Genomic DNA, 27,600 nt, shown 5'->3' with positions numbered 1-27,600 from the left:
CAGCAGTGGGATGTCAGTGAGATGTGCTTCACAAGCAAGTGAGCCCTGCCCAGGAGAACTGGAATGGAGGTGTGATGGGAGAGAAAGGGCCACTGGCATGGTGCAGACAGCAGGGAGGTGTTGGCAACAGATCGTGGCAATAGGTTCTACACAGCTATTTTAGCTACGTCAGTTATTTTAGCTTGGAGCTTGGCTCGTATAACGTGTCTCCTTGTAACACTCTTCGGGATGCTGGAGAACAGCACAAGCCAGTCAGGGAAGATCACAGGTGGTGATGGGCGCTTGGACACAGAAGGGCAGAGCTGAGGATGGCCCAGAAACCATCAAGCATCGCCCAGAGGTACCGAAACCTCCAGCCGAGTGAGTCCACTGTCCTGCGGACGGGTTGTGCGGCGTCACAGATCAGCCCGGCAGCCCGCGAGGGACGCGGAAGGCTTTCCGGCCCGGAGGAGGCGGGAAGAGGCCCGGTGGCAGGGCGGGGCGGGGTTGGGCCGGAGGTGTACCGGGGGCGGAGCGGCCGAGCCGTGCCGGGGCCGCGCTAGGGGCAGCTCGGAGCGGTGCGGTGTGGTGCGGGAGGTGGCGGGGAATGCCGGGCGGCCATGCCGCGCCGGGCCGAGCGGTGCCTCCAGATCGCCCCGCACTCTCTCGCCATCGTTCTGGGCGCCGAGGCCGGGGGGCGGCCGGCGGGGCCGGGGGGCGCGGCGGAGCTGGGCCGGCACCGCATCGGCTACGAGATCTTCGCGGACTTCAAGCGGGAGAACATGCAGCACTTCTGGGACCAGCGGGCCACGGCGGCGGTGGCCGAGACCTTCTTTCTGGGCTGGATCGACGAGCAGGTGCTGCTGGTGCAGGGCAAGGAGGAGCACCTGGAGGTGCTGCGGCAGGGCTGGGCTCGCCGCTCCCTCAAACCCCCCAGCGGCTTCCACATCAAGTGCCTGGGTACGTGCCGGGACGCGATGGGACGGGACGGGACCCCCCCCGCGGAGCGATCCGCTGCGGGCGCTGTCCCCGCGTACAGCTCCTGCCCGCTGTGTCTGTGCATTGGGCAGCTGGAGCGGGACGCAGATATAGGGGTGCCAGTGGGATTTTCAGACCTTTAAAAATACTCCGATGCAAAGTTAACCGAGTAAAGCTCGTGTGGAGAGTAGAACTCAAATGGTCTCAGTGTTTCTCAGCGCCTTGTTTCTGGATGCTGGCGTGCTACCGTGCAGCTCAGTCCTTTCGCTATCTGTTTCCCTCCGACTGCAGTATCTCCCGTGCAGAGAGGGAGGCTCAGGACCAGCAGCCCCCTCATTTTACATCATTGCAGAATAGGAGGTAGATCCCATCCTATTGATAGAAAGGTTTTTCTGTGCTTTATAAATGTTTATAAGAGGGCTCTGTGGCCCACAATGCTTAGGGTTTGGTTTTGGGGTGCCCCATCCCATCCCTGCCCGCTGGCAGCATTCCTCACACACGGAGTGCTGTGCTTTGACCTTGGCATTGCTGGGAGAGGAATGCAAACAGCCCTCTGGAGCCCACTCTGAAATACGGAAATGCACTTCTGCTGGGAGTTGGTGTTAATAAGTAAACTCCCTAGTGCATGGGTAATACACGTTCCTTGGGGGTTATCTTCACTGTGGATTTACAGAAAACTTGAGCCAAATGTTTTCATTTGACTTTAAAAACAGAAAGTGCTTCTCAGTATTTGATTAAAGCTATGGAAGCAGAGCAAGAGCCCTGCCTGTCATATTTGTCCTTGGCTGCACTGAGGGAGATGGGAATGACTGAGCTATGGTTTTCCACTGCCTTCTTTCCACTGGAGCCAAACTGACCCTCAGGGTCATGGGAGAAAGTGGAGCAATGCTTGCTCAGTGCTTCCCAAGCCTCCCACTGCTGTTGGAGGGGAGCACCTCCTCACGTGTGTGCATGTGGAGACTTGGGCAGGCCTGTGCTGCCCTATGCCTGGAAGTGCTTGGTGAGGCCAGGCTGGGTCTGGCTTCTGGTCCTCCACAGGCGCTGCTGATGTTTCTTACTGGTGGCAGCCCCTGAGTGCTCTGTTGCTTGTATATGTTGCAGGTATATGTGGGCCAGCAAGTTCTTGAGAGGGTCTGATGTCCAGAGATCCAAACAGTAACATTAGACTCTGCTGAAGCGTTGAGCTGGGACATAGAGCACATCAGAGGGCTGCTTTAGCTAGCTCCTTCAGCTTGGGGTTTGAGCTCACCTCTGGGGCAGTCTAACCCAAAGGTTACATGAGAGCAGCCTGCCTGCTGCCTGCTTTTGCTAGTGTCAGAGTTATCAGGCTGTTAGGAAACTGGGGGGTGTACCTTGGCTTCAGATTGGATGAGGAGCCCACATAGGTTTTGAAAGAACAAAGCCCCAAAGCCAGCTCACGCTATGTTTGCTGATTCAGAGGCCCAAGACACCCATCCATATAGGTCTTGGAATGAAATTCACTGTCTTGGGTAAGAGTGACTTGCCGCTTTCTTGTAACTTTGCAAGGCTTTTGTAACTTAAGTCTTTAATGAGCATTATTATTTTAATAGCATTTCTTTGACACGCCTTCCATTTGCTCCCAGTCGTGTTTGTCATCCTGGAAGCCGGATTTTTTTCCCGTTTTCAGCTCTTTGGTGCCTCCCAAGCAAGGCTTGCGGGTGCTCCACCTCAGTTTCCAGTCTCCATTTGTGTTCATGGATGAGACTTCCTTCTGTGTTCCTTGCACTCCATTTTTGCCTGTTGGACAATGGGCGTCTTTGAGAGGTTTCCACCCGCTTTGTGGAAGGGCCATGCCCTTCTGTGAAAGTGACCAGACTTTGTAACAGCCCCACGGTCACGCTCAGACCCATTTCTCCAATTAGAAGCTGATGCTTCAAATAGCATTTTCAAGAAATGTATGGGCAATAATTAAACTAACTAGCACGAGTTACAATTCAGCGGTTTCGGTGGGGCTGGGCTGGTGTGCATTGTTTGTGCTCGGCCAGGCGTGGGGGGGACGGGGATTTTACTGCTCCACGAGCTGGAGCTAAGTGTTCCCTTTCTTCCTTTGCCTGCCCTCTTCTCTCCTGGCACCAAAAATTAAATGAACACCCCGCCAGTTGAGGTGTGCTAATTTTCACACTGAGTTCTCCCATCATTAGTAGGTGATTATGGTGCTGTGCAGACTATTGGGCATTTTGTGTTAAAATGTTATTCATTTATAACCCGTCATAAAACGTTAATTGTCTGTTTTTTTTTTTTTCCCTCCCAGTTATCTCCTTTAAATGAAAATTTCAGTGAGGGAGTGTTAGGTTTCGTAGTATTGAAACCTCAGAGAAAGAGTTGTCTGCAGGCTCACCTACACCTTTTGTGTGGCTCATAGGCTTGCCCTGGGAACTCGGGATCGAGCTGGTGACTTGATTGAGGTACTCAGGAATTTGCTCCCAACTTTGAGCAAAAAAAGGAGTTCAGAAGTCTTGGGTTGGGCATCCAGTGTATTTTCTAAGAGCAACTGTTAGAGACTGGCAAGAGGCAAGAGCTGTATGAGTATCTAAAGGGAGGATGTGACAAAGAAGGGGACAGACTGCTGTGATAGGAAAGGGGAAATGGTTTCACACTAAAAGAGAGGAGATTAGGGGGACATAAGGAAGAAAAGTTTTACATCAAGGCTGGTGAGGCACTGATACAGGTTGCCCAGAGATGCAGTGGATGCCCCATCCCTGGAGACAGCCAAGGTCAGACTGGAGGGGCTGTGAGCACCTGATGGAACTGTAGGAGTCTCTGTTCATTTCAGGGGCTGGACCAGATGGCCTTTAGGGGTCCCTTCCAACTCAAATGGTTCTGTGATTCTATGAGTATGAGCTGTGTGTGCTGTGTATAATTTCTGGATATGTGGTCGGTCTCACCCTTTGATTGCAAAACCTTGGAGTTGGAAATGCTTTTTGCTCTTTCACGAAAGCTGCAGATGACTTACAAGTATAAAGCAGGTTACCGCCTTGATCTAAAATGCACAGTGAAAGTGAAAAACACACAGGAAGGAAAGATACGACTTAATTTCATTTCTTTTTCTTTGCTTCTTCACTCCTCATGAAGTAGCAAAGTCAAACACACTGACGCATTGTGCTCATTGAGCAACTCGAGTCAAGGATGTGTGAGGTTAATGGACAGCCCGTGCTGTCTCTCCCCTTTTTGAGCTCCTCTCCCCCACTAAGTGTGCCACTGTGTGAACAGCCCTTCCTGGTGGCTGGGATTTAGCAGTAAACTCTTCTTAAGTGGCTTCTGGGCTGCCTTCGTTGCATGCTGAATGAGCCCATCTTGCTCTTCACCTGCCCCTTCATTTTTTAAAGAGGAAAATGAGATTTTCTGCTCCTTCTTAGTCCTTTTCAACTTCTAGTGAAGCACCATAGAAGTTTTTCCTTTTGCGTCATGGTTAGGTTTTCTTTGCAGTTTGCTTGTAGGTAGGCATCTTGCCTAATATTTGTCATCCAAATGATGACCCTGTCTTCCTGGCCAGCAGAATTACAGTTTGTCCCTGAGGTGGGGCATTCCAGAGCTCTACCACATGCTTGTCTGCATGTGAGACCTACGTTAGGGAGATTAACGGGGAAGATGCAACCCAGGTGTCCTGCAGGGCTCTTGGCACTCAGAGTCTTCCCAGCATGCTGTGCCTGCTGTTGGCTCCAGCAACTTGTGATGCCATGCCAGAAGCTTTCAGGGAAAGGAAAATAAAAGCTGCAAGCGGATGGCGGCTTCCAGTGCAGAAACTGGCTGTGAAAAGTGGAGATGGAAGGGATATCTTAGTAATCAATTCCTGCGGTAGCAGAAGTTTAATGGGCTTCTGAAATCTGAAGGTCTCTCCAAGCCATTTCTGCTATAAATACAAGAGCATAAGTGTTTTGATTATTTTCTAATGATGTTGACTGCTGGGAATGTTACTGCAATATCCAGTTTCCACTACTGAAATTGCTCCCTGGGTGGGCCAGATCTGCAAAGGTTTTTAAGGATATTCTGTTCTTCTTGAATTCAGTCCCTTCACCTACTATGTAAACATGCTTCCTTCTGTCCAGTATACCCAACCCTTCAGTTTGACCTGGAATTTCACCAGAGACCTCTGATGAGAAGTGTATGAATGCTAAGAATGCATACAAGTGTGTATGTTTTGATGCAATTAGATGCTTTCCTTTTGACATTTGAGCAGTTCTTCGTGTTCTTTTTTTAAATTAGACTCCTGCTCTGAGCAACAGCAGCAATAGAGCATGCAATCAGAGGCTGATCCAGTGAATCAGAATAGTGGCTCTTCTATTTGCTTTTTGATTACCTTTTTGCTAGAGAAAAGAAAAAAAAAAAGGTGTAATATTGCCATCAGCACTTATGAAGTCTATATTGATCGGGCTCTGGAATGAGCTATGCAGGGATGTGGTGGAGTCACTGTCCCTGGAGGTGTTCAAGAAATGTGTAGAGGTGTACTTAGGGGCATGGTTTAGTGGGCAGCATTGGTGGTAGGTGAACAGTTGGACTGGATGATCTTGGTCTTTTCCAACTTTAATGATTCTGTGATTCTATGATTTTGGTTTTTCTTATGGAAGAAAGTACATGGTGCACTTAAATATGCACTGTATAATAACTTCCGCAGTGTATTTTCTGGGGCTGAGTGTGCTCTTAACTGTGCAATGTGAGACTGTGTTGTTTCTCTTCTTTGGGGCATAAGAGCCAAAGCAGAGGTCTGGAAACAGTCAGACACAGTACTGTTGTAGTTTGACCTCAAATTTTACTGTCAGCTGGTTCATGGATGGCTGTCAGCGGTCACCCTTTCAGAAAGGCAAACCACTTAAATGCTGTGAAACGCCTCCAGATTTGATTCTTTACAAAATTTATACACTGTGGCAGTGAAAAATGCTAATATCTGAGGAGCTTGGTTTGGGTAACTTCACAACGGTGTGTTTTTGAAGCAGTTTCTGCCAGCTCTGAAGTGTTTCATAATGTCCATAGGGTAGCTCATGCCTGTCTTTGGAGGAGGGCAAAGATGCTGAAGAGCACAGAGCTGTCCTTGGAATGTGGAATCCCATTGAAAGAGAGGAGAGGGTTGGTGACAAGCCTTGGTGGCTTTCCCCCTGACCCAGCAGGTGTTCTGAAGGAAGGCTGGACTGTGGCAGAAAAGTGGCTCAGAGTCCCCATGTTGGTAGCAGGGCAGTGCATCACTGCATCCATCGTTGACTGTAACCACAGCTGTGGGAACTGCTGCTCCCTTGGGGTTGCACATGCTGCAACGTGTGCTCTCATTGGGTGTTCAGAAGCTAACAAAGGAGTGAGACTGCAAGAATGGTGTTTAATGATGGGGTTGTAAAGCTCCTAATATATTATTAGCATCAGGGGAAGTTGGCTGTGGCCATTGTGTTTGATACCTGGCAGCAGAGTCTAATGTGGTATTGTGAGACTATAAAATAAGTATTTTATTTAATAAGGGAGTATTTTTGATCCTTAAAAAAAACCAACCAAACAAAACAGAACAAAAAACTTTGTCAAAGCTAGAGAAACTTATAGCTTAAGAAAAACAGGCAAATTAATATTCACTCTTTCAGACTCTTTCAGCTGTATTTTCTAACTTTGGTAATGCTATCTGTGCATACCTCTGACTATCTGCAGAGGATGTGGAAGAAACTGGATGTGTGAGACTCTCTAAAGAGTCCTATGAGGAAGACTTGATAGCCTAATGCATGTGTTGAGTCTAAATACCTGCTTTGTCTTACCTGTATCCTTGGATCCATGTGGTTACGGAGTCCTGGAGCAGCGCAAATAGCAATGCATTCATTATCAGTGTTGCGTACTGAAGAGATTAGCCCAGCATAAAAAGGATTTATTGCTGCTTGGTAACTTACTGAGATCAAATTCTGGATCAAATTCTGAAGAGAGAGGTAACTCGAATCTTGTTAACTCTACATGACGCCACTGAGAACTTCTGTGGGTTTGGAGTTGTTTTTTATTGTGCATTTCTGTGTAAAAGAGTTCTTCCTGTCTTATTTTGGTTGCTGCCAGCTGCTGTGAGCCTTACCAGCTGCTGCCCAGCTCATGTGCAAGCAGCCGGGCTTTGGTGCTCTGGCACTGTTCAGTGTTTGCTCCTGCGCTTGCGTACAGCAGGGTTGGTGCCCAAACATGTTCCCTTTTCACTGACAGATGACACAACAATAGCTGTGTCTGAGAGCAAGCCTGGTGTTTGCTTTGGGTTTCCCTGAAGGGCCTCCTTTGTCTCCATCAGCTCCACTCAGGGAAGCCCAAACGCCTTACTTAATCCCAGGGTGCAGCCAAGGTGCTCTGGCGTCTGAAAGTAGGCCAGCACCCATACAGAGGGCCTGGGAGCTGATTGCAAGAGGTTGTGCCAAAGGAGTGGATTGGGGATAGCTGAATGAGCCTGAATGGAGCTTTGCAGGCACTTGGTGCTGTGTTACGTGTGGCTATAGTCTAGTCATGAGCAAATCAGCAACTGGCCTCCTCTGCAGGCTTGTCCTAATTAGCTGCATGTTCACAAGGTGGTTTAATGAGTTCAAAATTGGTAGCGAAGGAGGAGAACACTAGTTTTGTAAGAAGCTATGGCAAAGAATAGAAGTGAAGAGGTAACATAAACAGCATGCGAAAAGGGAGCTGGAAAATAAAAGTTTCAGTTTCTGCAATATGAAATGCTCAAGAAATAAGGGCAGCGTTTCTCAAGTGGGTATCTTTAGATGTCATCCGTGTGGAGCGGCCTCTTTGATAAATACAAACATCTGGAAGGTGTGGGAGACTAAAAGAGAAGGCAGGCCAGCCAGATTTTCAGTCATAAAGATGGATAACCTTGAACACAGTGCTTCATATGGTAGGGAAGCCAGTTTGATAGGTGCCAGCTCTGTTTTGTTTTTATAAAAAATGGAGACTTTGATAGTATTTAATGCATTTTCTTAAGAGGTCTAGCTAGGTGGTGCCATCACCTGTAGTTTAGCTAGGCTGTGAGGTGTAGAAGGAAATGTGTAGGACTCATAAGGCTCTGAAGTTTTGCAGCTTTTCTCTGAGAAATTTTATGTGCTAAAGCATCTCACGGGGGAAGCTTAGGGCAGTTTTCATTTGGATTTCTTGCTACCTTCATACAGATGTGTCAATAGGGATGCATGCAATGTTTTAATCATTGCACAAACAGAAGTTTCCCATTACTTTTCCTTGGGTAGTCCTGAGTCAGCAAGGCACAGATGCCTCCATGTGAGCTCAGCTAGTTAAGTCTGGCTTCAGTGAGAGCACTTGCTGTTTTAGATGTAGGCACACTGTATGTTTTTGTGTTTGCCTGACTGTCATTAAGAGGTTCACCTCAAAAATTAATCTGTCTGGTTACATCCAGAGTGGATTGTCTGCATCTAAGCCAGAAGCTCCTTCTTTGAAAGCTAAGCTTGCAAAATCAGAAGTAGTGTTCTTTAAATTTATTTTTTCAATATTCTGAAATCTAAGCAGAAGAGTTCATCCGGGTGTCTTCAGGAAAAGTATCAAGTAGAAGTCTTAATACTTTGTGAATTAAAGTATCGAGAATAAGTCTTAATTAAACCTTCCCGATAAAGACAAAGTCACAGAAAGCAGGCATCTTAACCTACAATTTTTCCAGTTTTTACACTTGGTCAGGAGTTACAAGCTACCACTTGTCATTTTCCATTGATTGTGATAGCTTGTAGCCTCTAGTTTATGGATTTCTTATTAATTCAAGTCCTTTGCTCTCGTTTCCACGTCTGGTTTTTTGTTTTTGTTTTTTCCTGGTTGTTAGTTTGTCTTTCTTAGAGGTCTGCAGGCAGAGCTCCTTGATGAGGCCTATGCCAAATTTCTGTTGGAAGCTCTGCAGTGACATGCTTTTTGGCTGCGTGTCAAGCACAGTATGGCTGTGAAATGTTTTAGTGTCAGAATCACTACGTCTATCCTTGTTCTGCTTTTCTGTGTCAGTAGCTAGTCTCATTCAGTGACATATCTGATCCTAAAGAGGAAAAGCAAATTCATCTGAAGCCTAGTGTCTTTCATGCCTCTGCTTAGACAATTTTTAGACTTTGTATTTCAGTGACTACTTCAACCAATTCTGGTGCCTTTCCAATGTCTCCAATGTTTGGATTGGTACAGAGTGCAAAGCATATTCTATCTAGACTATTGTCTTGTGAGATAGAAGACAAGTGAGCTATAAAATTCAGAGGGTTGATTTTTTGTTATGAGTGATAGGGGTAAAAAGGAGCTAAGTTTGATGGAACTTTATTTTTTTCCCACTAGCTAGGAAGTTGTTGAACAGCAAGGGCACACTGTCTCAGATTTTTCTTGTTTCCGTGCTAACACTTCTGCTCAGTGGCTTATGCATCCACATTTCCAATCCCTCATTATTTTCCATGGCTTTGAGTCCTCTGCATTGTCTTTGGTCTCAGTGAGTAATAATCAATGGTGTAATGATCCTCAGCTTTCTTTCATTTCTATTTCCAGCAGAAATATAGCAGATATAAGTCTTGCTTTTCACTGTTACCTTTCTGTAAACCTCTTTGAATGGGGCTCTGCAGACACCAAGCTGAAAACCAGTGACCTTGCCAAGCCCAGCGTATAACACCCGTATGTGCAAGTACCCATGTAATCTAAGCTTGTTCTCTGCTCCCCACACACTGCAAATTTTGTCAGCATTTTTCAGAGTTCCCAGTTCCTGGTCTGTTCCCACCTGTTCTGGTATGTCCAAGTGTTGTTCCTTGCCTTATGGCTGACAACACGAGTGCTTTGGGGCTGAGGGCTTTCATGGCTCTTTCAGATGGATGTTTTGCTGGCAGGATGGGTACTCCTGCAATGCAAACAATGAGGTAGTTATGCTCACATGTGAGGTTATTTGTGAATGAGAGGTAATCTGAAGATAGGCAACTGGGCTAAGAATTCGTGCTCAAAACCTGTCTGGATTTGCTTTATCCATTTCTCACCACTTTGGCTGTAGTAATTTTTTGTTGTGGCACCTTAGCCTCCTTCATGAATGAGTTGCATTTATGTTTAGGAAAGCTTTAGTAGAACCATGGTGAGTTTGCAATCACAGATACTTAGAGTGGGTTTGGCATGAATATGGAACCATAAACACGCAAAGAGTCCTGCAGAAGGGAAGTGAAGCCAGTAATGAGTTACATGGTATTTTTTTTTAACTAAGCAGCGTGGTAATGATGCATGATGTTGCCTATCGGTTTTGGGTTTATAAATTCCCTTACAGGCTTGTTCTTTACTAACTCTTTATTTTACTATTTAAAAAAAAAAGTGAGATTTGTCTAGACACTTTTGTGAAATGACCAGTCTTTGCTTCATCATTAAGCTGCTTGATTTTTTTCTTGGTCGAGTTGCAGCTGAATATAAATATACCTGAGCTAGTTTTGAACTAGCCAGCCCAGGTACAGTTTGCATTCCTCAACTCCAGCCATAATTATGGATTTCAGCAGTGGCTAACTTGTCCTGCTGCTTAGGCAGCCTGTGATGAGTTGCTGCATTAAGTGACTTAAGTCCCTGGATGAAAGCTAGTTCAGGCTTATTAGACTATACTGCAGTGCTGGGATACTGCAAACCTCCTTTATAAATTGAGCTGTTGCAGTGAATTCCTTGTGGCTTTCCAGTTCCTGCCTCTTGGATTTCTTTTTCTGTCGACTTGGCAAGCGTGGCTTTTACCTTTGTCTGTAAGTGACCTTTTCTCAGCAACTTCTCCCTAGTTAAATCTTGTGCTGACGTGCAGGTTCTCCTCTTCCTGTCCACAGATGGCTTTGTGCCAAGATCACACAAGCTTGATGAAGCATGGATAGTAGCCTGGCCCTCCTCCATGTCACAGTTTTTCTCTGTGGCTCTCCTCTAGCTGCTTCTACAACCACCATCTTTCTCTGAGATGTCAGGTTGCTCCTTGATGGTTCCAGAAATGGTGCTGCTAGTCAGGGCTGTCAAAAGTTGGCTCTTGGCATGGATATCGTGTTGGTTTGCTGTTTATATTTTGTAAACAGTGTGGTTTTGGACCTTAAAAACATGGGATGGTGCTGAACAACCACAGGAGCAGCTGAGCAGAGAAATGGTGTGCTGGGGCCTGATACATGGAGATTCCTTTGGTGCTTGTAGTGTAGCTATGGAAAGTGTGAGCCAAATCTTCACCAGTGTTCGCTTCCTTGTCTTTTTTAAAATTTTTGCTGCTCTTCATTGAGGAACGTGCAGGTCTCCTTTCAGATGATTGATTGCAGGTGTATCACCCTTTCTTCACATTTTTAGCAGGGACCAAATCTTACTTTTGCTCTGCACGGCCATTGTGGCTTGGACTGGCATGGGTCAGTACCACTGAGGTCTCCTTGCCTCTTGCTCTGACACGAGAGCCCACAGTAAGCCAGGACCTAACACAGATTAGATCTGCATAGATATCTGAACAAATTCTTACAGGCCTGAAGCCTTATATTCTCTGCATTTCAGTCCACAAACGGGTATTGAGGGATGTTAAGGCAGTTCAGATGGGAAGGGGCCTCTGGAGGTCTCTGGTTCAACCAATCTCCTGCGTGCTTGCTGCCACAGCATATGGTGGTAGCAGCCATCTGCAGATCTCGTGGATGGTTTCCATGTTTTCTGTGTGTTTTGCTGTGGATGGGTCCTTTTGAAACTGGCTCCTGCTGAACAGGTTCCCCTGGTCCTCCTTCTACATGTTTCTCTGGATAAATAGGAGACCCAGCATCACCAAGCATGTCTGGCTGTTCCTCCCACGCTGCATGGACGCCTTTTTTTTTTTTGAGAGAAATGGGACAGTTTATTGCATTGCACAGGTACAATTGCACAGAGCAAGATAAGGCAGCTGGTGCCTTCAGATGCAATGAGCTCCTTGTTGAAAGAAAAACAAAACACAGCAAAAAACACCACAAAGTGTTTGGCCACCTCAGCCATGTTCGTATGTTCTGTCAGATTTTTAAGTTGATTGGCAAAGCCATAGCTGCCAGCATATTTATATAGCAGGATCTTTTTGTTTATGGCACTGCTTGTTCTTGTCAGCCACTTCCATGGTTTTCCTTTTTTTTTTTTTTTTTTTTTTCCCAGAAACCCAGCAATAACTGCTGTAAGTAGTTGTAGTAGGCCTTTTAAAATGGCCAATGAGCCTGGCCTTTCCTAAATTTTAAATGCTGAGAATTGAGGTTGTAATGACTCATTGAAGGGATGTAATGGGAAACTAATTAACTAAAAGTTTGGGTTTTTTTCTTCACTCATAGCTTCATTTTCTCCCTCTTTTGTAACTTTTCTTTCTGCAGTTGACATGCTCCTTGTGCTAACACAGCCTTTGCTCAACTCACAAAGTCATGTTTTCACTCTGGCTTTAGACTTACTATCTACATTGTTAGGAAGCATTTCTTTCTTATCTCTTGCCTTTCGCTCTTATCAGCCTTTGGGCAGAAAACACTTGACAGAGGCTGCAGGCCTTGAAGTTGGTGTCAGTGAAGGAGGGGAGAAGGAGACATTGACCATTCAGTCTTTAATTTTATTGTTTCTTGCAGCCTGGTTGATACCCTCTAGGCTATGAGAATAATAATCTTCATCCATCTTCTGAATAAATGATTAAAAATCCCACACAGCCTCAAACCCTAGTTATGTATTTTTGCATAAACCAGCATGTCAGTGAAAATGTAGAAGCCATACAAAACCTGTAAGCTTTCTGGCCCACCAGCTACTATTGCTATTAGAGCAGGTCAGTCCTCCTCCTAACACAGAACTAGGCTGGTTGCGTTCAGTGGCTGACTGGAGATGGGACTACGCTGCAGTGGGTCAGGAAACGACTAGTTGAAGGAAGAAGCCATCCACATGGATGACTGTTGTGCATTTAGTAGGATTTACCTAAGCCTTTCCAGGGTGCTGTGGGAGGACTTTCTTAAATAGAAGTTTCAGCTTTTATTTGTATCAGCAGGAATTTTTAGTCATAGCGCAAGTTAGACTGGTGAAATGGGAAAGAGAGGTGCTTCAAGCTAAGGGGAAAACAGGAGAGAATATATGAAAAGCTAGACTATGTGATTTCTTTTTACTTTTTTTTTCTTATTAATATCTATTTTATATCCTTCTTGCCCAAGAAAATATGTTTCCCTGTTGATTTATTAACAGATCAGCTTCTGAAAGTCCAGCCAGAAGATAACTTTCTCAGACTCCAGAAATGAGTACTCTTTCAGAAAGAATTTTCGGCTTTCCTTGTGGTTGTGAAGATAACATTAATAACATCAGTTGAGTAAAACTTTTTTCTAAGTGATGGAACCAAACTCACTCTGGACTTGGTAGGAAGAGGAAGTCATACTTTTTACTGTTATTCCAGGCTAACTTTGAAGATTATTGGTAAAACTGATTACTCATGTAATTGCTAGCAGAAGAAAATACTTGTAAAGATATTGCATAAGAAATAGGAAATGAAACTAAAGATGACATTATGCCAGTCTGTAGTTACTGTGATGCGTAGGTATGTCAAATACTTTCAAAAGTGTCAAAAGTGTTTCCTCAACTTGGAAAAAAAAGCATCAAAAGAAAATAAACACAGAAAAAGAAGTAGAACTGGAAAAGATATGAGGAAATGTAACAAGGATACTCCAAAGCACAGAGCAGCTTCAGTAAAAGAAAATACGAGATAGGTACCAACTCTATAGCACAGGGGAGAGATGTCTGAGAAAAGGATATTGTGTGAGCTTGCTGAGTTATGAGTCCTCTAGGGAGATGACGTTCTGTCTTTTTTGATGTAAGAATTTGGGAGCATGCAAATAAATTATTAGAAGGTAATTTTGAAAGAAATGAAAGAGCTGCTTTGCAACATATAATTAAATAATGAGAAAGTCATGTTTTAAATGTTTAGACTATGCCATGGCTTTTATGAAAGATTTATCCTAATTAAAAAAAACACTCAAGATTTTTCTGTTCAAAAGTAAATAGATACATCCATGGTACAAAAAACCTCACATTCATAGGAACTACTTTGTGTACTGCGAGATCCTGTGTTGTTCAGCCCACGCCAAATGCAGAGCCACTTTTTGTAGCCACTGGGGACTCCTCAGTTGACAGGAGATGACTCATGTGGAGATGTTCCCTCTCTGTTCTGTGAAACACAAGTGGTCTCCAAACCCAAACGGCCAAACAATTCATTTTACCATCCAAAGTTTGACTTTGTTGAGAAGGTTGGCACTGGGAATTGGAGATGGGGAGCCCTTCTAACTGACAGCGCAGGCACAACTGTATTGAGTGGAAGATTCCAGCCTGGAAATGCTGGGCTTGAATTCCCTATTTCATGGCTGAATGGGGTCAGTGCACTGGTATGCTGCTCATTGTACGATCTTCCCTTTACAGACACATCATTTTCTTCATCTGATAATTTGCTTCAAGGACCAGAAAAGTGAGTCTGTGGTATTTGCCCCGTCACCAAAAGAAAAACATGAGGACCTCCCAAGAGCTTATAGAATTGCAAGACCCTACATGAAAACAAGGTTTCCTGGTGTCTAAGGGTCTTTACAAAAGGGGATATTTACTGCAAAATTAGTTTAGAAGTGGACCGTTTAACTTACAGATGCTGTGCATGCAACAAACTGAGCTCAGCATATTCATGACTTTCAGATCCTGATCTCAGGAGATCCTTGAAGAGGAGATTAAATGTTTCTTCACAGGAGTAGTTATAATAACTTCAGTGTGATTACTCATGTGAATGTTTTCCATAGTGTGACAGGAAAGTACAAATATTCAGAGTAATGTGTAATCATGGAGGTGAAGAGAATTCCTTCTGCCACCTCTTCCAAGCAGCACAAGCAGAGCAAAGATCATGCAGTTTGTTTATTTGTCCAAGAAACAAATATTAAAAAAAAAATATTATAAAAAAAATTGGTAAAAATATACTTGCCAATCTTTTTTTTGTAACACAGTCTCATTTCAAATTTTTTTTTTTGCTAATTTCTATTTGTTGCTTAGGTTGTTTTTTTTTACTATTATTTATTTTAATGTACGTTTTTATTGTTTCTGGAGAAATTGATTGTGTCAAGTAACGTAGCATCAAACACTGATAGTGGGCTTTCTTTCTGTTGCTATCATTCCTTCAGCCTGGGTCAGGCAATGAGAATGGTTTGCCAATTTTTATTTATTGTATTGAACTGTATGTAAGGGGTGATAAGGAGGATAGGTAATAGCTGGGCTCCCTGTAACTACTGTAGGGAATACCAAGGGGCAAGATACTTACATGAGAGCGGCCTTACAAGAGCTTATGCAGTGGCTTGACAGGTAATGGCTTAGGCATCTTTCTTTGCACAGATCTATCTGATCAAGGAGTTGTTCCAAAGGATGCATCCAGCTGAGTTAAGAGCTTGCCACATCCCCTCTTTCTCCAGTGCTCCTGCTACTTATCTTGTGTTGACATGAGCTCTTACTGGGCCTCTCCAAGAGCTGCTTTGATTTGCTAGTCCTAAAAAAAAAACAAACCCAGCCCAGTTTTGTCTGTACTCTCTCTGCCAAATCCTCATTGTGCCCCTGTAAAATAAGTGGAGCAGTGAGTCAGGAGGGAGGTTAGGTCCATCCCACGTGGGTTTTCAGCAGTATGGAGGAGTTAGGAGAGGGAAGCTGAGTGACTGGGCTGAAATAGTAAAACTGAAAAGAACAGTTAGAATATGCATTCATATGAAGAGGAAACCCACTAGAAAGCCAGTGCAAGTCAGCCTCTGGATGTTGTACATGTATGTGTATATGATGTGCCTCAGCTGTGTGCCTGATTTGGCTGTGGTTTCAATGCTTTGGGCTTCTGAGTAGTGTCAAAAGGACCCACTGCTCTGAAAATCTAGAAATAGCTTATAAAGGCAATATAAGATTGAATATTCTGTCTCCAGTCCACCAGTGAGCTCTTTTCTCTCTGAACAACTCTTCCCTATTAAAAAGCTCAAATCAGATTTGTTATATTAGTGTGGAATCCAGTGGCTTTCTTTGCCATCCCATAGGGATGCTCCACTGAGTACTCATCCACATTTTTGAGGCTTCAGAATCCCTGCTTGGCTCCATTGACGTTATGGCTACTCATCCTGAGCTTTTAAAATAGTGGCAGAGCTTTATAAAATAGGGCCTTTATGTTTACTTTTGGTAAGCTCCTTTTTACTATAGGGCATCAGTTCTAGCAAAAAGCATCTTCACTTGCACTTGTCTGTATAAAGAAACTTCTTTGACCCTCTCCTTTGTTTCTGACTTTGTCTAGCTTATCGGCTGCCCTGTGGAAGCTAAGATATGTATATCTTGCTGGCTGATGGGTAGAACGAAGTTAATTTTGCTCTAAGCCATTTTTTGAGTTCATATTACAAAGGGTAAGACCCTTTGATGCAATACAGAGCAGAGGTTCAGCTATTATGAACACAGTTATCACGATAAAGAATGAAGGGTGTTTAAGTGCTGCTGTCAAGCTGTGCTGCATTTTAGACATAACCGACAGGTAAAGAAGACTAAGAAATAGCCATGATGCTTCAAATGCCAAAGCACCATCCAGCACTCACACTGTGGGTCTTTGTTTTTTTCTGTCTGCTGCATTGCTGGCAAAGCTGCTCCGGTCTATGAGGCAGGCATTTGGGAGGGCACAACAGACCACTGACTACTCTTCCACAGTTTGAGGGCCTTGCTTACCCTGTTTTGCTCTAGTGTCCTCATTTAAAGTGATACATGGCCCTCCTCCTCCTTTTCCTCCCGTCCTAGAAAACCCACAAACTTTGATGAGGAGCTGAGCTCATGTTCTCTTCCCCCGACAGCTCGGCAAAGAATGCTTGATGTAATCTCCTGAAATTATACATGTAGGTGTGTTGTCATTATTAGCCTGCTAGTGGCCATTTAGCTGTTTTATCTTGGTTGTGATTAAATGCTCGTTACCTGGGAACAAGTGAGAGCAGGTGGGTCAGGAAGCTGAGCGTGATGCTGATCCCAGGCAGGATGTGTTTGGGCCTGTGGACAGGAAGTGGCTGGCAAAGAAGTTACCTGCAAGAGTCTTCTAGATAGCACAGTATCTTTTTACCGTGGAAAAAAAAAGATTTCTGGTCTCTCAACATCCAGTTTGCACTGTTATTTGAAGAGGTTTCTTTACCTCTCTACACAGATTTCTTCTGCATAGACGAGCCAGCAGTGTGCCCAGGTGGCCAAGAAGGCCAATAGCATCCTGGCTTGTATCAGAAATGGTGCAGCCAGCAAGAGCAGGGAAGTGATCATCCCTCTGAGAGAACTGGGATTATTTAGTCTGGAGTAGAGCAGGCTCAGAGGAGACCTTATCACTCTCTACAACTCCCTGAAGGGAGGTTGTGGTGAGTTTGGAGTCTTCTCCCATGTAACAGCAATATGATGAGAGGGAATGGCCCTTAGTTATGCTGGGAGAGGTTCAGGGTGGCTGTTAGGAAAGGCTTATCCAAAAGAGCGGTACTGCATTGAGACAGGCTGCCCAGGGAGGTGGTGTAGCCACTGTCCCTGGAGACGTTCAAGAAATATGTAGATGTGACACTGAGGGACACGATTTAGTGGGCAACATTGGTGGTAGGTGGATGGTTGGACTAGATAATCTTAGAGGTCTTTTCCAACCTTAATGGTTCTGTGATTCTATGATTTTCTTCAGCGAGGTTGTGGACCAAAGTATTCTGGTAGAAAACTGAAACCTCTTTCTTTAGAGAGAGAGCAAGCTGGGATATTGAGACAAATCCATAAACAGGCTGAGCATCGGGGCTGTGCTGGTCTCCAGAGGAAGGAAACTGGTGCAACTGTTGTCAAGGAAAGGGTGCTGCTCCTCACAGCCCAGAGGAAAGGGTGTGAAACGTGGCAATAATTGTAGGAAATAATTGTTGCAATTGTTCTGACTGCACAGCCTATTGTGAATGGAAATAGATGTGGTCCCTTTGGATCTGCTTCAGACTTCATGGTTCAAGAAGTTACCTAACCATGAGCTAAAAGGGATCTGACCAGACTTTTATTTTCCTTTGTGGGGAGGTGGGCAGGCTTTACACTTGCCCTGCAGAGTGTATGTGTATTGGTTTCATATTGGTTTCAGTACTTCATGGCCCTGCACTAGGCAAAAGACCTATATAAGCTCCTAAGTACTTGTACCCATGGGCAACCTCAGTCTGGAATTCTGGTTTTAACATTATATGTAAGGGTGGTTTTTGCTGCCCTTCGCCCCCCCCTTCCTTCCCCCCAACTTTTCTTCACTCTCCCCTATGTATTTCCTTCAGGCCATGACTGCCCCCCAGATACCCTTTCCTAATCCCTGCACTCCTTTGCAGTCCCTTCCCATGGGCACACAGGATGTAGGTTCCTGCCTCTCCTTCATCCCATGCATCCAGGCTACATGTGTGATTCTTCAGCTGTGAACTTTCGAGGAAATGTTCTCCTGTCTTTATGAGCTCAGACCTTCACAGGCTGTAATTATCTCTTGCTGTCATCGCTGAGACCTCTTTCCTGTTGGTTTGCTCACACAGGCACACATACACACACGTACACTTATATAGCATCTCTACTTTCCTGGGCAGCTGTTGGATCATTCTCTCTGGATCTTCAGTCACTGTGCACCCCTTGTCAAGCTGCTTTGGGCTCTGCCTGATTTTCCTGCTGTCTGCTGAGCCTGGTATCCCCCTTGGGTCACTCTTCCCCATCTGACCTGTGAGGAGGGCTTGAAGTGTCTGTCTGGGCTGGCCAGGTCTTACTCTTGCTGTACTGATATACCCTTGGTGGTTGTCTCCTTGGAATATGTGGAGAGATCCTTTTGCTTCAGTTTCTCCTGTCCCCTTGCAACATTCATCTTCAGAATAACTGCTTTGTTTTTGTTATTGCTTTGATTCTCCTATTGTCTAAGGCAGGCAGGCACTCATCTAGACACAGGTGCTTTCATATTTTGGTCTTTGGAAAGCGCACAACATTCTGTTTGGTACTGAAATACTTATTAACCTTGTTCTATTCCCTGTCAGTGAGGCCAAGTTCCCTTGTGCACCAGAGAGAAAAAAAAAAAAAAGTACTCTAGAAATTAGTTGCAAGGGTGTGAATTTATGTGAATTTATGGGGCGTGTAAAAAGAAAGTAGGCTTTCTTAGAGAAAGGAGCATATGGCCCTGCTTAACCTAACCCTTCTTTCCTCAAGTCGTGCCGTTTTTTGAAAGATCTGGGGCTCCAATTCCTTCAGATGCACCTTGGCAAAGCCTTTGGAAAAAGATATGCGCAGGGACAAGATGGTGTGGGATGTCTTCCCTCTCCTCAGCACTGAAACCTGCATGGTGCTGAAGGGCTTGTGGTAGTCTGAGCTGACTGGCTCACTTGTGCTTATTACAGAGAGAGAGAAAAGCCTGTGAATGTGTGAGACACAAGGTAGCATTCCTACACTCGCTCTAGCTTGGATGTGCTTATCTGATTTTAGCGTAATTGTCATGACTGTGGTATCACCCTTCATTCTCTCTGTACCTTTTTCCACGGAGACCCTCTGACAGAAGAGAATATGCATTCCGGGATGAGCTGATCCTGCATCTGAGAGCAGAAACCCAAGAAAGCATCATTTTAAACATGCAAAAATCCACACATACCCAAGTGGGAGCTTCCCTGTCCTGTCCTTTGTCCCCTGACTCCCTTTCCCCAGCTCCCATAATTGTGGTGGAGGTGACCTCATATGAGTGAAGCAGCGGGGCAGCAGAACAAAGCAGTTTTTAAAGAAAAGAAAGCCAGTTTATATCTGGTTTTCATTTGCTTTTTCTTCTATTTGGTAAGCTGTGTGATATTAAATAATGGAAGACTTGCTGGTTCTTGTATCACAGGCACTGAATTATTAAATCTCACAATCTCTGATTTTGCTAAAGAGTAATTAATGTGTGTGGAATCTGCTTGATGCATGCTACAGATGTAATCATGAGCTGGGATGCTCTTAGCAAGAGCTTTGTTGAAGTTTACTTTAAAATACCATCTTGCCAGAAAAGGAAAGAGCCTGTCATATTTAAAATAAATAAATAAACAATCTCAGAAACTGAGAGAGATTTGGGATGGCAGGATCAGATTCGAGTCATGGTAAAGTCTGTTCCCATCTGCTGGATTTATTCTTTGTTAAATTTGCAGTGTAGGTCCTCATACTATAGTGTCAGCAGAAACGTAGGCAAAGTTTAAAGGATCTCTCTGATTAATGTGAGGATGCAAGTTTTGGGTTTTGTTTGTTTCATTAGAGCTGAAGGAGCCGTTTCGGTGCTTAGCTTGGACTCCTGCCCACCTGTAACCATATGGTGCAGTACTTGATGGAATGCAGATAATAACTTCATTTTCTTTGCTATTTAGGTTCAAACTTGTGCTAACAGGTCCCCTCCCAAGCTTTGTTTCAACCCACTGAGTGAACTCAGTGAGGAGATTCACCCCTCTGTGCCTCAGTTTCCCTATATTGCACACAACAATAATGACACACCTCTTCTTGTAATGCACTTGGACTGTACAAATGAAAAGCCCCAAAGATGAGCTTGCCATGTAATTATTGGGTCTTCTGCTTACACTCCAATTTGTCTGACCTTGAAGTGGAAACACCCTTGGCTGCAAATGCTGGTGGTGAATGGAGTTAAATACAACAGGCAGCTGGTCACAGGTGGTGTTTCTCAGGGTTGGTCAGTATTGGGACTGGCCCTGTTTAATATATTTACTAACTGTGTGAATGAGGGAACTAGATGATCTTATGGGTCTTTCCAGCTGTAATGATTCTATGAGTCTCCTTCATTAACAAATGGCAGATAAATGATCTTGCAGATTCCAGGCCCTCAGGTACACTCTATGAATGCAGATGGTGTGGGGTTATTCCTTTTCAACAGGACTAAACTTGGGAAGAATCTGCTTTAGGAGGTGCTTTTAAATTTTGGAGGCAGGCTAAAGGGGCTCCTGAGCTGCTGACAGCACTGTTTGCTATACAGATGTGATCTGATGATAGGTGTATGTGATCTGATACTCTGTACATTTTGCATCGTTCCATTTAAAAGTAAACACTTGAACTCTGCAGATAAACCGGTGGTTGCATGTAGTATAGAGCAATTGCACAAAGCATTGTGTAGTGCTATGGCATGACGCTGACCATACAAAGTCTGTACACAAAGGCTGATTCCTTGGATTTAGTGTGCTCATAATGTGTGCTGATCTCACTGTAGAAACTGCTCATGGGAGGCAACTGTTTTGTGAAAGCAAGATCTGTTGTTATTAGTGGTTCCCCAGTTTCCTTAGTACAAGGCTCCTTGGCTTGAAAGCAAAGAACGATCTATGAGGCCATTCGATGTAGACTGGAGCTGATCTTCAAAGTCATATAATTTTTTTTTTTTGTCTTCAAGGAGCAGTCCGATTACAGTTGCATGTTACTCCATGAAAAGTCTGGGGAGCTGTTGGTGGTCTGAGAGGTTTGCATGGACATCAGTAGATTAGACCAAAGCCATGGCATCTGCTTCGATTTCTTAAATCAAACGTACATCTGTGTGGTATCTGCTGTATCTGTTTTGCTAGGTTTCATGTTCTTCTCATCCCATGCTGTTAAGTAAAGTGAATATGAAGTATAAAACTAGATCCAATTGGCTCTAGCTTTTGCAAGTCCTAAGGTGTTTTACCATCTGGGAGCTGATGAAATCCTCGTTCTGTTTGTCTTGTTTTTTCATTTCATTGTGCTTATCCAGTTTATGCAAACAGTGGTATCTTTCAATAACAAAGGTATGTCCTTCAGATAACAGAGATTCCTATTTCTCTTCTCCTTTTCCAGTTCTACTGCTGTTTTGCTTATGTGGAAGTGATGACGATATTTTCTGTTGTGTGTGTGCAAGTTTTTTTCTTCCCCTTTCCTTCTCTGCATCACTGCTGTTATTTCTTCCACATACGCAATCTCATTCTCTAAAACAGTTCTAGATGCCTTTTCTTCTTCTCCAGAAGCCCTGTAATAAACTTTCCCAGAAGTGTAAGCCAGCAGTGGAGAGTCCCAGTTTCCCTTTGGGACAAACAAATTGAAGTGCAGCAGTGCATGAGCTTCTGTTGTGTCAGTTTTTGATAATATACTGGGAGTGAATTGTGGTTAAAATTGGATGTGATTTCTGGTAGATAAACCCCTAGTAGCTGAAAAGTGTGAAATGGAAGTTATTAAATGGAAGTTATTAAATGTAAATGGTATCTCATCAATACCTAAAAGATAAATTTTTATGTATTAATAATGAAATAAGAAGAAGGTGACCCTGTGCTTGATTTTGATGCAGTAAGTAATTGTTTGCTTATCTGAATGTCCTAAGTCTAGATTCTGCTAATGTGCATGGTCTGCAGATATCTGTGCTTGGACAATTATTTGTGTGTGAAATAATTCACGATAACAAAGCCTTCATAGGAATGATGTTAGAATGTCTTGCAATGCTTTTTTCAAACGCCTTTCAAACATTGTTGGTTGTTTTTTTTGTTGTTTTTTTTTGGAGGGGGAGGTTGTGGTTGTTTTTTTGTTGTTGTTGTTACGCTTAAATTGCAATCCCGGAACTTGTTCCTAAACAGTAGTTAAATATTTTCTTGGTATGCAAGCTGTCTTACTACTTCAGACTGAAACCACGGTAGCATAAAATCACAGTGCAGAATGCCAGAGCTATGCAGGATCCAGGCCACTAGCTGTGTGTGCTGAAAGAGGAAAATGCTGCAGCATCACTCACCAAAGACTTCCATTCAGCAAGCCGTCAATTGCTGTCCTCATTTATGTTGTGTGGGACATAGTTCATATGCCAAGACAGTGGACAAACTTGCTCACACCTATTATTTTAATGCTGGGGAAAAAAAAAAAATCCTCTCTGATATCTCGGAATAGATTTCTTCTGAATGAAGCGTGATGTTGCAGCATGGTGTGGCAGGCACGCAGGGGAGCTGGAAGTGCTGGTGGATTTCAGACACTTTTCCCCCCTCCTCAATACCTTTTCCAGTATTTTCTGAAGGTCAGGAGCTGCAGGATACTTGCTGTCAAGCTCCCACTTGTTCTACTGCTTTTGAAATTGGAACTCGTTTTGCCTACTTTCAGGCTTCCTGAATGACTCTGGGCTTCCAGGTTTGGTGCTTCAGATTGCTGAATGACTGTCTGCTGCTCTTGATGTATGGTGCTGGCTTCTGGTTGTGATTCTGAGACTCATCTCATTGTGTGCTCTGCTTCTGAGCTTGGTCTGGAGGCACCTTGGTCATACCCTGGTAGGAAGCACATCCCACAGCTCTCGGCAATGCTTCAGGGGCTCATAGAGCAGCACTGACGCATCCAGCCTGGCTCTTCAATGGAGAGCGTAACTGAGGTGGTGAGAATTTGCCTTTTACCATCAGCTAACACTTTGGAGTTGTTTGAACATGTCCTAAGCTCACCATTCTTTCAGGCCCTGGGATCCTGGGAACTGCAATGGCTACATGCTGGGAATCCCACAGTGTCACAGCAAACAGGCTCTGCTTTTCATATCCAAAAACATTCACAGCTCCTCTGTGGTCAGATCACACGTCTGTGCAACTCTGGACAAGTCCATGTGGTGTAAGATGTTCCCTTAACTTGTGGAAGGAAAATCAGATGTAACAATGAGAAGTGTTAGCAATAGGACAAGAGGTAACGGCCTTAAGTTACACCAGTGGAGGGTCAGGTTAGATATTCGGAGTAACAACTTCTCCAAAAGAGTGGTTGGGCATTGGAAAAGGCTGCCCAGTGAGATGGTACAGTCATCGTCCCTGGAGGTGTTCAAGGAAGGGGTAGGCGTTGCACTGAGTGACATGGTCTGGAGCCTGTGAGCAGGCTCTGCAGGCTGGTCATGCCACAGTTCTGAGATCTCTGTGCAAACCCACGATGGTGCTGGCTTCAGGAATTTCTTTTGGCACCTGCTCACCTATCTGAGTGCAGTGCAGCTTGCTCTGCTTGGGATGTGAGGCAGGAGGTGGGTCTGAGAGGAGAAACTGAAGGAACCAAACAGGGAGCACAATAGATATAAGAGTCTCCATGGGTCTAGAGTTGGTAAATGACATTTGTACTGATTTGTGAGGCTGCTATCACCTTGAACCTTAAACACTGCTGTTCCCTGATGATTTTCATTACCTGTCAGGAAACAGGTGGGAAAAGTGTCCAGGAAAAACAGGACAGATTTTTATGTAGTTTTGGCAACTGAGGCAAACAGTCATGTTTCCATTTGGCATTGTGTGTCTCTGTGCAAAATGGCAGGAAATGGGATTAAGAGATCACTTTCACACTCAAACACCCCAAAGATTCCCCTGAACAAGAATGTCATCAACACCGCAACATTTAAGCTCCATATTGCAAAAATCTGACATAACTTATTTTTAGCATTGCTCATACCAAAGCCGACCATTGCCAAATCTTTGCCTTTGCCTTCTGCTCCCCCATTTTGGTTTGGACACCCCCCCATGCATTTCCCCGTAACAAATCTTTCCAGTTCCCTTGATCCTGGGAATGATGCAAGGATAGTGGTAATCCTGTCCAACACCTTTCCTCTAGATTTGTGCCTGCTTAAATGTGCTTTGCGTAACTGCAGGTGGATAATTCTATGTGTTCCTGTGGAGGCAGGAATAAGAGGACTGTCAGGAAACTCTAGTGTTGTGAAGACCAGTGCAACTTCTCAGGCTGTGCTTTTAATCAGGATGATTGCAGAGCCCTGACATTTTTGTGTTTGAAGACTTGTTGATCAAGGCTAGGACCGGAAGAGCAAAGCAGACCCAAGACTGCTTACTGTCGATATTCAACCAGCAGCAGTACTTGAGTTCATTGCGTGGCCACCTAGGAAGGGTCCCGATCCACATGCCTGTGCACATGTGTGCTGAGCAGGGTGGCGGTTGTCACACCACTCACTTCTGTCCCATGCATCCCATAATAATGCAGTGCTTCCTTCAGCCTGCATCAGCCCCTGCTTGAAATTCCTGCACTCAGCAAGCCCTTCTCCACCACAGTTTCTCTCTTTCCTTTGCAAATGAATATGAAGTTCTGCTTCTTTTAGTTTGTGGGGTGGTCAAAGCCCTTCTGCAATTATCAGCAGGGATACACCTTTAAATCACTTAAAAATGAGCAAATGGTTCTCTCTAATGCTACAGTAAAGCAGTTTGCAAATATCCAACTACCCTTGTAAGCTGAAGATACCCCCTTTCTTTTTTTCTTTTATATGTTTGAGCTGCCCTGAAGCGGAGATGGAAACTACTAAAATTGCAGCATGACAGTAATACTACACAAGTGTGTAATCTAGGATTTCTTTTGTCTCCTTGACTGACTAATCTCTAAAAACAGCTGGAATGAAAGGCATCCAGAGTTGTTCTTGGAGAAAATAAGTTTGAAGTATTCTGCTGAATAATTGCAGAAGCAGAGAGCAGGAGCCGGTGGTGGGGCCCCTTGTTGAGTGAGTGCTGCTCTCCCTGTATTTAGGCACCAGTGGCCCCGGGAATGGTGCTGCTCTGGTCTCAGAATACCCTCCTGCAGCAGCTACGTCTGGTGCTTTGGCCAGCCATGTTACTGCAGGGATTTTTCTCTGCAGTGTAGAAATTGTAGCTTCTTTCAGTTTTGCCTTCCACTGAAATATGCTTCCAGTGACAGTATATTGTAGATTGTTTGAAAAATATGTATATCCTTGAGCTAATATCCAACACAGGGTAGTAAAAGTAGTTCGCACCCATCTACTCAGTGACATTTTTTTTTCCTGTGCAAATTTTGTAATGCATGTGGCTTACTATGACAGCCCACTTGTCTGCTGCCCAATGCATTTGTCTTTGCTTTGTTCCATTGCTTGGCATTGCTATTTGTCGATGGGGACTGCTAGGTAAGGGCGCTGGTAGAACTCTACTTTTTGGTAGCACTTAGTACTTTGTGGATACTATTAGGTTAACTGCAGAATGGTTTGGGTTGGAAGGGACCTTTAAGATCATCTCGTTCCAACTCCCTGTTACAGGCTGGGACACCTCTCACTAGATCAGGTTGCTCAAAGCCCCATCCAGCCTGACCTTGAGTGCTTCCAGGGAGGTGGCATCCACAACCCTGCTGGGCAACCTGTTCCAGTGTCTCACCATCCTCACAGTAAAGAATTTCTTTCTGATATCTGGTCTAGATCTACCCTCTTTCAGTTTAAAACCATTTCCCCTCATCTTGTTGCTATATGCCCTTATAAAAAATCCTCCCCTGATGTACCTCAGAAATTAAATATATTGTGCCCCTTTATGTTGCATTCGTGCAGCCTAGTTTTCTCTATATCTATCACTGAAGCTTTCATATTTTTCCCTGGTGGGGCCATTGTGTAGACCTTGGCCCTCCTACCCTGCATCCCACCTGTTGGAGGCATTTCCTGCTAGCAGTGCTCATTCTGGATTCACTCCAGTATTTATCATAGATGAGAGTGTCACAAGCAGAAAGAAGTGCCTGAATGGCAGAACACTCTGCTTGCTGAGCTCTTCTCCAAGTGGTCACCACACACAGTGCCCAGGCAGGCACGACAGTGGCTCACACACCAGCAATGCTGTGATTTGTGTGGTGTGCAAATGAGCAGCCACTCCTCTCCAAAGAATGTGCTCAGGAACAGTGGCCTTATTAATTTATTTTATTTGGCATTATTAGGGGGAAAAAGAAACCACCCTGTGTTGTCAGTATTTTCTTTAAATAGTTGATTCTGGAAACAGGAAATTCCTTTAACTCTGGAAACAGGAAGCTGATATGACTATTACATATTTGTTTTAAATCTTTCAATTATCCACTAGTGCCCTTCACCTCTGACTTTCTTTCAGCTGCTCAGAAAAATTCTCTATTTTTGATAAGCCAGTGTCCATGAGTATTGTGCAAGATCCAAGGGTATGGTTAGCTGCCATGTAGTAGCAGCGTATTTTGTCACAAAGCTGGCAAAGCTGATGTTTTTTGTATTTGTCACGTTTATTACATGTGTGAACACCAGAAGTTCTGTGCAGTGAGGTGCGTGACATGGAAGTATGGTCTGATGAGTCAATAAAATCAAAACAAGAGAGAAAATGAGGATTGTCAGGATGAAACTAAATTAAGATCCTATTTTATTTTTTTTATTAATTTATTTAAGGCTAGTATTAGGACTCCTGTGATGAGAAAGATTTAACTGGAGTACTTCTAGACCTTCAGAACTAGAAGGGAGCTCAAGATATCTTCTAGTCCTTTCCCCCAAGAAGGATAGATGCTTGTCTCCAGAAATTGATACTTAACTTCAAAAATGTTGTGATTTCACAACCTGTCAACAAGCCAGTTCCGGGGTTTTATTCTCCAGGCTGTCAAAAAGATTTTTACTGCTACACCCAAATTAAAACTTCCTACCCATAGAGGAAGGGTTTTTACTGCAGGTAGGAAAGCAGACTGGTCTAGTATTAAATGGGGAAGTCGGTGGCCCTGCATGTGGCAGGGGAGTTAGAGATTTATGATCCTTGAGGTCCCTTCCAACCCTGGCCATTCTGTGATTCTGTGATGACTGTCTTTTCATATAGTTATCTGGTCTCAAGAGCGTATTCTCAGGATGTAATTGTCACCTCTTTAAGCTTTGTCTTTATTCAGTCTTCAGAGATTTTACCCATAGATTATGTTTCTAAACATGAAACTGAAGCTGGCTTCTTGGATCCTACCCCAAACATGCCCACGTTAGTCTGCAAGGGTTATTTCCCAGGCTGGGCAAAGTCTTCCATCCAAAGCCTCACCACA

General features: G+C 44.2%; 1 protein-coding gene across 3 annotated transcripts in view; it reads left to right on the top strand.

The window, feature by feature from the left end:
* Positions 1-490: 490 nt before the first annotated feature.
* Positions 491-27,600, top strand: part of STOX2 (storkhead box 2) — a 129,277-nt gene continuing 102,167 nt past the window's right edge. For all 3 annotated transcript variants that reach the window (XR_014882901.1, XM_085222426.1, XM_085222425.1), the window contains exon 1: positions 491-939. Coding sequence is in view for 2 of the 3 variants with exons in the window: in XM_085222426.1 (XP_085078552.1) it covers positions 600-939 (340 nt within the window). In the remaining variant the exon portion in view is untranslated. The remainder of the gene's footprint in view (positions 940-27,600) is intronic.

Source organism: Meleagris gallopavo, chromosome 4, assembly GCF_905368555.1.
Source record: "Meleagris gallopavo chromosome 4, MGAL_WU_HG_1.1, whole genome shotgun sequence".
Classification (NCBI taxonomy): Eukaryota; Metazoa; Chordata; class Aves; order Galliformes; family Phasianidae; genus Meleagris; species Meleagris gallopavo.
This window is presented reverse-complemented; position numbering and strand designations above follow the sequence as displayed.